Source organism: Plectropomus leopardus, chromosome 24 (assembly GCF_008729295.1).
Source record: "Plectropomus leopardus isolate mb chromosome 24, YSFRI_Pleo_2.0, whole genome shotgun sequence".
Classification (NCBI taxonomy): Eukaryota; Metazoa; Chordata; class Actinopteri; order Perciformes; family Serranidae; genus Plectropomus; species Plectropomus leopardus.
The window spans coordinates 13,405,769-13,417,781 of NC_056486.1; the positions used below are offsets into that span (position 1 = coordinate 13,405,769).

Consider the following 12,013-nt stretch of genomic DNA (forward strand, 5'->3'; position numbering starts at 1 on the left):
TGTCTACTAGGAAGAGGCACGAAAAGGTGCGAAACAATTGAGACAGAAAATGACCAGAAAAGACATAAAATGAACTCAGAGAGACACAAAATGATTGAAAAAAAGACACAATATTACCTAAAAGAGACACAAAATAACCACAAAAAGGGCAAATTAACCCAAAACAGACAAAAATTACTATAAGGCAACACAAAATGACTTCAAAAAAAAAAAAGAAAGAATGACCACAAAGTCTGTGTCTGTCTCCAGTCTTATGCAGGAGAGATGTGGGGGCCGTGCTCATGTCTGACCCAGGGGCCCATTGTCTCATAATCCGCCCATGATTATGAGGGCTTTAATGTGGGTCTGTATGTTATCAGACTTTAAAGCCCTATCTTGACCTCACACCATATATAAAAATGTAGTTTAAAGACCTTAGCTTTTTTTTTTTTTTCAAATGTGTGTTTAGATGTTGTTGTTTTATTAATGAGTTCAATCAAAGTACTACACAACAAATCTGGGGCCAAGCAGTGCTGTAGCACAGAAAAACTGCAGTATCTATTTTTAAAAGCCCCCTTGCAAGTTCCTTCTGCTTTGACATATATACACCGCACCTACAAGTTTACATGGCATGTTTGTTGCCATAGAAACGTGAGCTCTCAAATTAAATGTAAAATGTTGTTCTGTCTTACAAATCTTGGAGAAAAAAAGGTCAAAATCAAGGTTATTACAGTTAAGTAAAACAAAACTAAACTGTGATTAAACATTAAAGGTAACTATGGAAGAAAGACTTAAGAAAAAAACAGGAAAGTTACTAAAACAATATAACATACTTACAAACCAACAAATTAAAAATATACAGGAAAATATTTAAGCTTAAGAAATGTCAATTTGGTCAAATTTGTCTACACAAGTGTGAGCAGGCGTTTGTGCATATGGTTTTTGAGACTGGGATATCTACATGACTGTCAGTCAGAGTGCTGTTTGGTATTGTATTGTTTGTAAATCTTGCAATAACCCCATATTACAATAAAATAATAAAACTCATACTGAAAATAATAAAAACCTATAAAGAACAAAAAAAACCCCAGTTAAAACTAACCTAAAACGGGCAAACCTACCATGGTACTGAAATAAAAATTTAAAACAAAATAAAAATTAAAAAATATATTTGACATGTTTTCTATTATTTTGAATGCAGGTCGCTCAGCTTCCGGTGCCTCTCGCGGACTTGACGCTGCCGGAGCAGAGCTGTGACGTAGCGTACCAACGCTGCTGTGCTCGTGCTGATGCTGCAGTTGCTAGGGCGCGTGGAGCAGACGGCGGAGAGGAGAAATGAGGTAAACAAGTGGAGGAGAGGAAATGTCTCCCTCGTGTGTCCACTTTAGCAACTGGCAGTGGAGTGTGGGAGACCAGTCTTATGTCACAGGCTTGATAAAATCCATTTTTAATCTGTTTCTGACTTATTTTAACCAAAACAAAACAAATATGGCTCCCAAAATGCTACCAAAAACAACTGTCAACCTTGCCTTTTCCTCTGCATACAGTTTAAACACCTACTTTACTTACCCTACCTACTTTCAAAGTATTAAAATATGGTTTTAATAAAATGTGCACCAAGGAAAAACTGAAAGGGACAATACACTGTTGTCAGTGTGAGTTTTTAAAGGAAAAATACATCCATTTGGCACTCTTTTAAAATATAAAACCATGGTTTTTACACTTTTTGTACAGATTTATTAATAAAGGAAACAAAATATGTTAATCAGAAAGCTTAAATGGTGCTGACAGATCGATTTTGCTACATTTGAACAGAGCCAGGATAGCTTTTTGACCATTTTCAGTCTTTACGCTATGTTCGGTTAGGCTAACAGCTGCAATTTCATATTCATCATAGAAGCAACAGTGCATATTTGCTTTATAAAACACAATTTCAGAAACGTGAGATAGTTTGAATTAGTTTGACATGTCACAATATAAAAAAAAACACAGGCGTAAGCGATAAATTTAATAGGCAGAGTTTCGTTTAGCTGCTTTGCTTTCAGTCATATGAGTATTTGAATACAACTGCAGCATTATTAATGTAATTAGTAACACCTGTGCTTTACCAGCTACGCCAGGTCTAAATGTCTGCTGTGAAAAATCGCTACCGTGCTGGTAGAAATGATCAACGTCTTTATAAATTTGCAACTGCTATTTTTTTCCTGCTGCGGTGCTTTCAGAATTAAAACGCCCGAATGAGACATGTCCTTAACAGATTATAACCAACAATTATTTCATACATTTATTGAGTTTTTTTCTTTCATATTGACTTGAAAATGTTTACAGAAACTGTACCGAGCAGATGCATAGCAATGGAATCAAAGGCCATGTCCATTGAATGCAAAACAGAATTCCATAAAAATGATGCAAATATCAATGCAATACACATACGTATGTTTTTTTTTTCTCCATACAAATTACAGATTACAAAAACATAAATGAGATTTTAATATGCCCTGAAGCAGCGCTGAAAATACAGAATGAGTACAATGACATTTCAGCACGCCTGTACAGCGCTAGGCCCCCCCGACAATTCTAATGCTCGCCGACGTAAAGGAACACAACACGTGCACGCTCACACACACAGAAATCAGTCATTCAAACATCAAAAGGATGAGACAACGAGAAGCAGAAATAATATCCAGCGTGCTTCAGAGGGGTTTGGTTTCTTTTTAGACTAGTTTCTGATTTCCGACAGAGTTCAAATAGAAGAATCTGGGCGTTCTGGTGTTTGTGGTCTTTCAGTCAGAGACAGATAGCTAAAACAGTCCACAGTGAGATCAGGCGATAGTGGTACAGTGAGTGACTGTAACAGATCCCTCCGTAGATTAGATTCTGGTGATTGTAGTGTTAAAAGACCCCAAAGTGTGAGCCATTCCTGGTGTAATTGTGCAAGCAGAGGAGTTCCACAAAAAAACCCCACTTTTCCAGTCAGCTGGGATTGATTGTTAGTGTTTGTGCCCCCCTAAAAATAGTTCAGAGAAGAGGGAACGAGAGGAGGATTGTCATCCATTTTTCTCCTCTTGACTCGGGGTGATAGTGTACGATGGATTGTTTACAAAAACGATTGTGACAAGTCATAAGTGCAACAGAGATTAACATATCAAAGTAACGACGGGACAAAACGATGACCGAAAATGATGGAAGCGATAAAAACATCAAAAGCATCTAAAAGCTACATCCTATTGCACAATTAAAAATGATGATACAAAAAAAATGGATACAGTCGAAAAAGATAAAAATTGGTATTGCATACAAATCGAGGAATTTAAAAAAAAAAAAAATTATATTAGTTTGTTCTGTCTTTTAAGACCGTCGATTCTTTTACAGAGCCTACTCGCGAACGTTGCTCGATACAGCAAAGCGCGAGACGGAGAACGCTCATAGTGTTGATTGTTTTTCATCGCCTTTTTTTTTTTTTTTAAAGTTTAGAGACCACTTCTCGTTGTGGTCGCAACAGACAGGACTTCAAAACACTGGTTTTAGTCGGTTCAAAGTGCACACAGAGAGAAAGAAATCCATTGAAAAGATTGCTATGTTCATGAGGATGAAAAGAAAAAGACAAAGGGAGGATTAATAAAACGCGCAAAACAGAAGCGGATGAGAATGCTGCATAGCTGGATTCCATTTAAAGCAATGCCGTCATCAGAAAACACACAGGAGTGAGACAGGCCTAATTACTGTACACGATCAGACTCCACTGTTTGTTCACGCGACACTCCATAGCTTCCTCTTGCTGATTTCGAGCAGAGAACTCGACCGACAGAAACCAAACGTGCTCTGCTTATTTTTTTTTTATCCAGTCTTGTCAAAGGGGTCTGAGTTCACACGTGCGTGTCGCTGGGCTCGCTCGCCAAGCTCCCACCCCGCAGGTAGATGGCCGAACTGGATTTAGGCCGGTTCTGACTGTGACCTGGCCCGCGGGAGGAGCCGTTGTTGTTCACCTCAGGCCCCCTGGTGTCTGTGGAGATGACCCAGGTGGAGGGTCGCCACTTTTTAAGCGAATAAGGCGTTTTGACGCGCTTCTTGATCTTGTCTCCGGTCCCCAAGGCTCCGTCTGGCTGTACCAAACCGTCCCCTGGAAAACAGGAAGGAACCCCGGTTAGTCCCAGCAACACCACGGCACACGAACATTTTCAATAACTGCGTCCTATCAGCGTCCACGCAGGACTACGTGCCCTTGAAAAGGTCGCTTTAGCATTACCGTTTATTAAAATGCCACTCAAGCAATTCAGTATTACCCGCGGGGCCGCACAAGTGCATTGTGGAACCTTTTTTTTTTTTTTCTTCTCCCCAGCATCGTGTTAACACATTATAACAGCATCGCTGCGTGTATGAGCTGAGTAACATCTAGAGATTTGGAGTCTTGCATATTATTAAAAAAATGAACAACGAAAATGTTTTTTTGATAATCCTGCCGCCTCTCACTGCAGTCAGGGTTCTTTTGGATCCTTAAAAAGAAATCTCAAAAGGCACTGAATATATTAATCTAAAATAATTTGTGTTGTGACTGAAATTGATCTGTCAAAAGGCTTAAAAAGTGCTTAAAAAAAGCGGATTTTATTAATTTTTTTTCTGACCTTGCTTTGTAAAATCTCAAAATATCTGGTAATAATTAATGAATAAAAATCATGCAGAAAAGGATAAAGAAACCAACACATTTACCACATCCAATGAAACGATAATTTACAAATAACATTTTTTTCAAGGCTAACTAAATACTTTTATAATAATATATGTTTTTCTTGTGAAAGTTGTATTTATTTACTTATTTATGGCATTTTAAGTAGATCATCCAACCTTTGAACTTGACCAAAAAAGCTGCATTTATGTGACAATAAAAACATTTGAACCAAATGTTTAACTTAATAGTTAAGTAGGTTAGTCGGTTAAATAAAAAAAGGAATATTTTAATAATGGACCACATTGTTTTGAATAATTTATCTTTAAAAAATGCCAAACAATTGTAGATTCAGATGTCCCCAATGTAAGGATTTGCATCTTGCAAAATACTTTAAAGGACAAATCTATATTTTAGGAATGTACAATATTGCATTTTCTGCCAATATCCGACAATAGCCGGTATGTGATATTGATATTTCCACTTTTTTAACACCTAATTTAAGTGATCATCAAGTCTCTTCTGCAGCGGAATAAACATCATATTATGCATACTGTTACTGTGATAACCCACCAGCAGATGGAGACATGAAATACATACTTTTCAGTGTATGCAATATATATTCATTGTGCAATATAAGAAAAATGCTGCCACTTGTTTTGTATGTGTTCACTTTTAAAAAATCAGTTTGTGATATTGGCAGAAATCATGTTGGCCATTTCTGATATCTCATTTTAAAGCCAATATCTGCCAATACCGATGACGTGCCGATATTAGCACGAATCCCTACTGTATTTTCATTATTATTGCCAAAAAAATCCGATGTGCACATTGTGAATGCATCCCACTAAAAGGTATTTTGTATATCAGAGTCTGATAAATCTTATGAAGCCACAGAGCTCCGGTTTTTGTCGGTAAACTCTTAAATGCTCTGGACGCGACAGTGACTGCTGTGTGAAATCACCTAGTGAGGCCAGATCCTGTGTTGTGAAGGACAGGTCCAGGGAGTTGGGTCTCTCAGGCCTGCGGGCTCTGGGCTGCCTGAGCAGGGCCTCCCCTCTCATGGTAACTGGAGCTTCCCCCTGGGGGACAGCGACGCCAGACCCCGCGCCCGAGCTTTCTCCCGAGGGCCCCGTGGTTTCCCTGCTTCCTCCCTCCCCGCTCCCCTCCTCCTCTCCTCCGTCGCTCTCTCCTCCGCTCTCCCCGTCCCCCTGGCCGTGGCCGGTGTTGCTGTTGTTGTTGTTCGTGTTGGGTCGGGCTGAGCGGAGAGCTGCGACGCTCGACGACGTGTCCCTCGGGTCAGGCTGCTCTCGCTCGCGGCTCAGGAGCGGCTCGTGTTCGTCGGGGCTGGCTGTGATGACGCCGAGGCTCAGCCGGCTGTCGTCCGACCTCAAGGCTGCGGACCCGTTTTGAGTTATGCTGGATCCTCCGAAACCTGTAGCTCCGCCTGCAGCCATGGACGAGATCCCGGCACTGGCGTGACCGTTGACGGCGCCATTAACGCTACCGTTGACGTGCGTGTCTCGTAGAGTGGGCGTGTTGTTTGTGCCTGTGCCCCGATGGGCCTCTACCACTGTATTTGTGCCCGTTACTGCACCAATGTTCATCTTTGTCCCCTCCACCTGTCGCAGGTTGGACTTTCCCGAGCGTCCAAACTTGAACCTGAGCGAAGACGAGGACTCCTTCTTGGTGGGCTTGGTGCGCAGGGGCAGACTGGACGGCCTCTTGGGCAGGTTCTGCTGCTTGGGCAGGGGGAAGATGGTGGTGGGCATGGGGGCAGCGGGGTCTGACGTGCCCGCGGCCTCGCTGGCCATCTTGATGAGGGGGTACAGGAGGCTGGAGCTGCCGGGGCTCAGCGGATCTGGAGAGCAGAACTGCTTCTGCGAGTGCTCCATCAGGTTCTCGTCTGAGCTCTCCTTTAGGTTCTTGTCTACCTCTTTAGGGTCAAGCTTGGTGGTTTCCAGGTCTTCCTGGGTCAGGTGGAGGCAGACAGGGACTGTGGCGGTCCCTGCTGGGCCCTCAGAGTCAGAGATAATAGTGGTGGTTGTAGTGGAGGCTGAGGGGCTGCCTCTCAGGCCCATACTGGTGCTGCTGCCCTCCGGGCTGGGCAGGCGGGCGTTGGCTTGCTGCTGGCGCTCCTGGTTGATGGAATTCCTGTTCCTCTCTCCGGTCCCGGGCCCGGCTCGACCACTGACGGAGCCAGTGGTGTCAGACTGCGTGTTCTTGGCTACACCCTCGTGCTCTTCAATGTAAGTGGAAGGGTGGTCTGTGTACGGGCCAGACTTTGGCGTCATACGATTTCTGGAAGGAAACATTTAGAGCGCAGAAAATGTTAAAACACATTTTAAAAGACGAATCGCAGCGATAGTGACGGTCACGTGTAGCCGCCTACCTCTCGTTGTGCAGCGTGGTGGACATGGGGTTCAGTGTCGGGCTGACAGATTTGGAGCGGTCCCATATGAGGAGCAGCTCTGCCAGCCGTTCCTCGGCGCACTGTGCCGTGAGTCGGGCCTCTGCGTCCTGGTCCCAACAGTCCTCCATCGTCTCTTTCAAAGAGCGAACCGCCTGGGGGAGACGCAGTTTGAGTATTTAGCAATATGAGAAAAATAAACACTGACGCGGACTGATCTTGAAGTAGATCACACATGACGTGCACGCGACTCACTCGCACACTTTTTGGGTGCTAGATCAGAGTAGATGGTGGTAATGAATAAATACGGATTCATTTTGTATGCATATGTTTCTGTTTATTTGTTTTATGTTTTCTGGAATTGCTGTATTTTTATTTATGCGAGTTCTAATTATTATTATCATCATTTATGTGTCACTTGATTTGCTGACATTTTTTAAGTAAGAAAAAAATGTTGGATAGAATATTAAAAACAAAAACACTGATCACTATGGAAACCTATACTGGATTTTGTCCCTTTTCTCTTTTGCCGAGGGAAGCGTTAAGGGGGTTCAGTTTAAGAGGGGATCTCTTTACAGCCCGTGTGGACAGGAGGAACAATTACAGTGACCAATAACTGTTTTATGTCAATATGTGCCGTCAGTATTGTTTTAAGACAGAGGAGGGAAAGACAGATGCAGTAAAGGTCCCTGGCAGGACTCAGTGTTTCTGTTAATGGTCAAGTCTTAACTCCTGAGCCACAGGAGGGCCCATACCACCTCAGCATTTTAAGGTTAGTAGAATATATTAATAAAACATTTCTCACACACCCATTGTGCAGTGTGTAGACTGACAGAGTCACTGTTCACTATAATTGTTCGTCCTTTTCAAACCAGGTGCAAAGAGATCATTTATAGGTCAATTTCAATGTAAGTGATGGAGGACAAAACTCAGCCGTTGTTCTGTGTAGAAATACATTCCTGTTCTGCAAAAACTAGTGTTCTTGTCTTGAAAAGTGTACGTTAGTTAGTCATGTTTGTGCCAAACTCTGTGTCGCTGTCTCGCCACCGCAGATTCTCAAGTAAACACGGTTCAAGGAAACGCAAAGGAGACTTTTCGAGCTGAAAAGACAAACTTTGGAGGGTACCCAGTTGATTTGTCTCAGCACCCAGACGCGCCAAACTGACATTTAAGAACTAGAAGTGGCGACGAAGGCCGACTGTTGCGTCACCACAGAACAAAAACTGTGGATTTTGTCTTTGCAGTCTGTATGGGCAGGAGGAACGATCGCAGCCGCCAAAAAGATGTTTAAATGATTCTTTTTGGAAACATTTTAAAAATCTCCCATGCTTTTCAAGGCCTAGAAATGAGCAAAATAAGGTTTATCTTCTGGATTTTTCCTTAAGTTGTTGTCCTAATCGCTTTGTATTAAGATACACATCATGTAGCCACTGCGTTTAAAACCTGAAACCTGCCAGGTGTGCTCATTGCATATTTTACCTCTCTTTTCCTGCCATGTTCTCTATATAATAAAGGTGAAACACTTCAAGATAATGTGACATATTTCACACTCTGCTGACGGTGTATTAGAAACGTACCAAACTGTTCTCTTTCCAGGCCTCGGGGAATTTGGGCCGCTGCTTCTCCCTGGATACCAGGACCTGCATGTCCTCAAATGTCGGGTGGTTTCCTGCCTCCGCCTGGAAGGCCATCTGGTACTCTGGCACGGACTCTCCTAGAGGTAGGACAGGAAGAGCAACGATGTGTCTTGGATATTTTTCGTGTAGCAGAAATATTCATTAAGCTTATGAATATGTTGTCTTCAATGACAGATTCTGTGCCTGCATCCTAATGTGATTAATGTGTTTTTGACGGGTCAGAGAAGTATTCAGATCCTTTACTTAAGTAAAAGTACTACTACCAGCCTGTGAAAGTACTCTGTTACAAGTTTAACTCCTGCACTGAAAATAATATGCGACGTGATTAAGTATACTTAGGAAAATGCACCATAAGTATTTAAAAGTAAAAGTGCCCAGTGCAGAAAAATATTCAAGAAAAAAAAAAAAAAACATTTAAACAAACTTAATTATTAAAAAAAAAACAAACCCCAAATCGAAACGATTAAAAAAGAAAAAAAACATCCAAACAACTTAAAATTGTATCCAGAAAAATAAATAAAAAGACAAAAAGAAATATATATATATATATATATATATATATATATATATATATAATATATATATAAAAAGAAAAAAAGATCCAAAAAACACCAAATTATAAAAAATAGAAGAAAAAAACCCCACCCAAAACTTCAAAATAAATTCGAAAAATTCAATTCTAAAAACTAGGGGGGAAAAACAACTCAAAATAAAAAAAAAAAAAAAAAAAAATAAAAACATTGCAAATATTTTTATAAATCCTTCTTATGTTTTCAAAGCAAAATTTTTTTTTATTTATTTATTTTTTTTCTAAATTTTTTAAAGTAACTAGAGAGTTCAGTTGTGGAAGTAAAAAGTGCAGTATTTCCCTCTGAAATGTAGTGGAATAAAAGCACAATGCAGCATGAAAAGAAAATACTCAAGTAAAGTACAAGTACCTCAAATTTGTACTTAATCACAGTACTTGAGTAAATGCACTAAGTTCCATTCCACTGCTGGTATTTGATGGCTTTTTGCTGAGTGTAGTGTGAGATGGCTCAGTATTAATGATGGTTTGAAGGTTTAAAACAACACTACAACAATATGTGTCTTTTTGTCTCTCTTCACACAGTCCTCCTCTCATCTGTCTGTGTGTCTGTTTGTCCGTCTGTGTGTCTCACCAGGGAAAAGGTCAGTGCATCTCATGAAGGTCTCCCAGTAGATCAGGCCCAGTGCGTACATATCCACCTGCTTCAGTGCCGACTCACAGTCCCTCAGGTTCACCGCGCCCTCCAGGACCTCTGGAGCCATGTAGCGGATCGTCCCCACCTGGTTCACAGAGGGGTGGGTCACGAGAAAAGAGGAGACAGGAAGGAAATAAAGAAAAAGGGAGACAAGGTGAGGAATTATGTCAGTGGTAATTGTCCAAATCATATACAGGATTCCCACAGTCATGAAAAACCTGGAAAAGTCATGGAACATATTTTTTCAGACCTAAAAAGTCATGGAATAAGTCAAAATGATCGAAAGTTTTGGAAAATTCATGGAATTTTCAACCCTTTAAACCTGAGTAAACTGGATTGATTTGAATTTGTAACAAATTAGTAAAAAGTGTGAGAAAGTTACCTAAACATAAGCAAAAAAAGAAAGTTAAAAAAAAAGGAAATTACACGAAAAAAGTGTTTAAAAGGTAATAATTCTATTAAATATTTTTTAAAAATTACAATAATGACAATTCTAAATATAGTTTTTTTCAACATTTTCCCTTGCTTTTTTAATGGATTTTTCTAGAACTGCTAAATTCTTGCGATTTGCAGCATATTTCTTGTCAAGTTGCTCATTGCCTTTTTTTCATGTTTTGAAAGAAATCAAACCAATTCGTTCAGGGCTAAAAACTCCCGTGAAAGGCGTTGAAATTGCAGCACAAGAAGATGAATGTCAATCATTTGAAGCTTTGGAAAAGTCATGGAATTTTTGTTTTGTGTGCTGAAATTGTTATAGCAATCTTCCATGGATAATCTTTCATGTAATGCAGCATATGTTTTGGAAAGTCATGGAAAAGTTTTGAAATGTTGTCCACGAAAGTGTGTGGAAACCCTGTATTCTCCCGATTATCTTCCATCGCACCGAATTCAGGTCGAGATTCTAAAAGCTCCTGAACACTCACCTCACTTATAGCAGCGTTTTCCTCCTCCCCATGACGCGCCGGCCTGTTTCCCGTCAGCTTCATCGACAGGCCGAAATCGATGATGACACACGTTCCGTCAGCCTTGACGAGAACATTGCGGCTGTTCAGGTCCCTGTGGGAAACCGCCGGCTTGTACAAGTCTTGACGGATGAAAAAAAAAGGGGGGAGAAAAAAATAATGACAAAGAAAATCAGCGGAAGATACGAGACAAAAAGGATTGGGGCTCATTTGTCTTTGATTTAAAATGTAAGCCTGCAACAGCGCTCCCAAAACGTTTGCCTCACACGTACAATATTCTCTGGCACAATTTTGCGGTATTTGCAAATGAATGTTAAAATCCAGAAAATCCTTCCGTATAGCTTTCTTTTTACCCTCATTACTCATTGTTCGCCAAAGCAAGCTGCACTGTCAACAGACAGCTAAACCCACTAATCTAATCTACAACAATGGGATTAAGACCATATCAGAGAGTAGCCTGAGCCTGCAGCGCCTGACCGTCCAGCAGAGGGTGCAGCGAGGCAGAGGGCGGCCGCCACAGTTATCTGCTGCCTGCTGTTGATGTGCAGGAGGAGTGGGGGAGGATGACGACTGTACCAAAGCCTGAGAGATTCTGCTGTTAGCAGCTACACACAAACACCAGCCCTCTCCGTCTCTTCTGTCACTTCAACGCTCCGCTGATCGCTTTTCGACTCAGGGAGACGGACGCCCCCGCTTGTGTTCATCACATGCTTGCACAAACAGAATAACTTCTATTCTTTTACTTCACACACAACTTCAAGTGCACTTTCTTCGCCCCTCGCTTCTAGGACCGTTTGATGTGTATCCGTGCTGATGAAGAGGAAAGGAGGAGGGCCGAGCGTGAGCGCTGAGGCTGAGGTTTGGTGATGGGAAAAAAAAAAAAAAAAAAAAGAGTCTTAGTTCAGTTGTCACTTCTGCCTCAAAAGACTGATTTCATCGAGCCACGGGGATATTCACATGTCATCTGAATCCTTATCTTTCATCCGCCTTCCTTCCCCCCTACTTCGTCCCTCTCTCTCTATCTCTCTCCATTTTTTTTTACACTCTCTGAGGCTAGCTGGAGGCCAGTCTATAAATACCCTCGACTGGGCGTGCACGCACAGTGTACGTGTGTGTTTGTCAAAATGCAGGGATGCAAA

The 12,013-nt window shown here is 41.4% G+C and overlaps 1 protein-coding gene across 1 annotated transcript in view; it reads right to left on the reverse strand.

The window, feature by feature from the left end:
* Window positions 1–2,248: 2,248 nt before the first annotated feature.
* LOC121962685 (bone morphogenetic protein receptor type-2-like) overlaps window positions 2,249–12,013 on the reverse strand; it is a 39,932-nt gene continuing 30,167 nt past the window's right edge. Inside the window, exons 8-13 of the mRNA XM_042512936.1 lie at window positions 10,836–10,996; window positions 9,850–9,997; window positions 8,630–8,766; window positions 7,035–7,207; window positions 5,607–6,943; window positions 2,249–4,099 (exon numbers count right to left, since the gene is read on the reverse strand). Of these exons, the coding sequence (XP_042368870.1) occupies window positions 3,846–4,099; window positions 5,607–6,943; window positions 7,035–7,207; window positions 8,630–8,766; window positions 9,850–9,997; window positions 10,836–10,996 (2,210 nt within the window). The 3' untranslated portion in view covers window positions 2,249–3,845. The remainder of the gene's footprint in view (window positions 4,100–5,606; window positions 6,944–7,034; window positions 7,208–8,629; window positions 8,767–9,849; window positions 9,998–10,835; window positions 10,997–12,013) is intronic.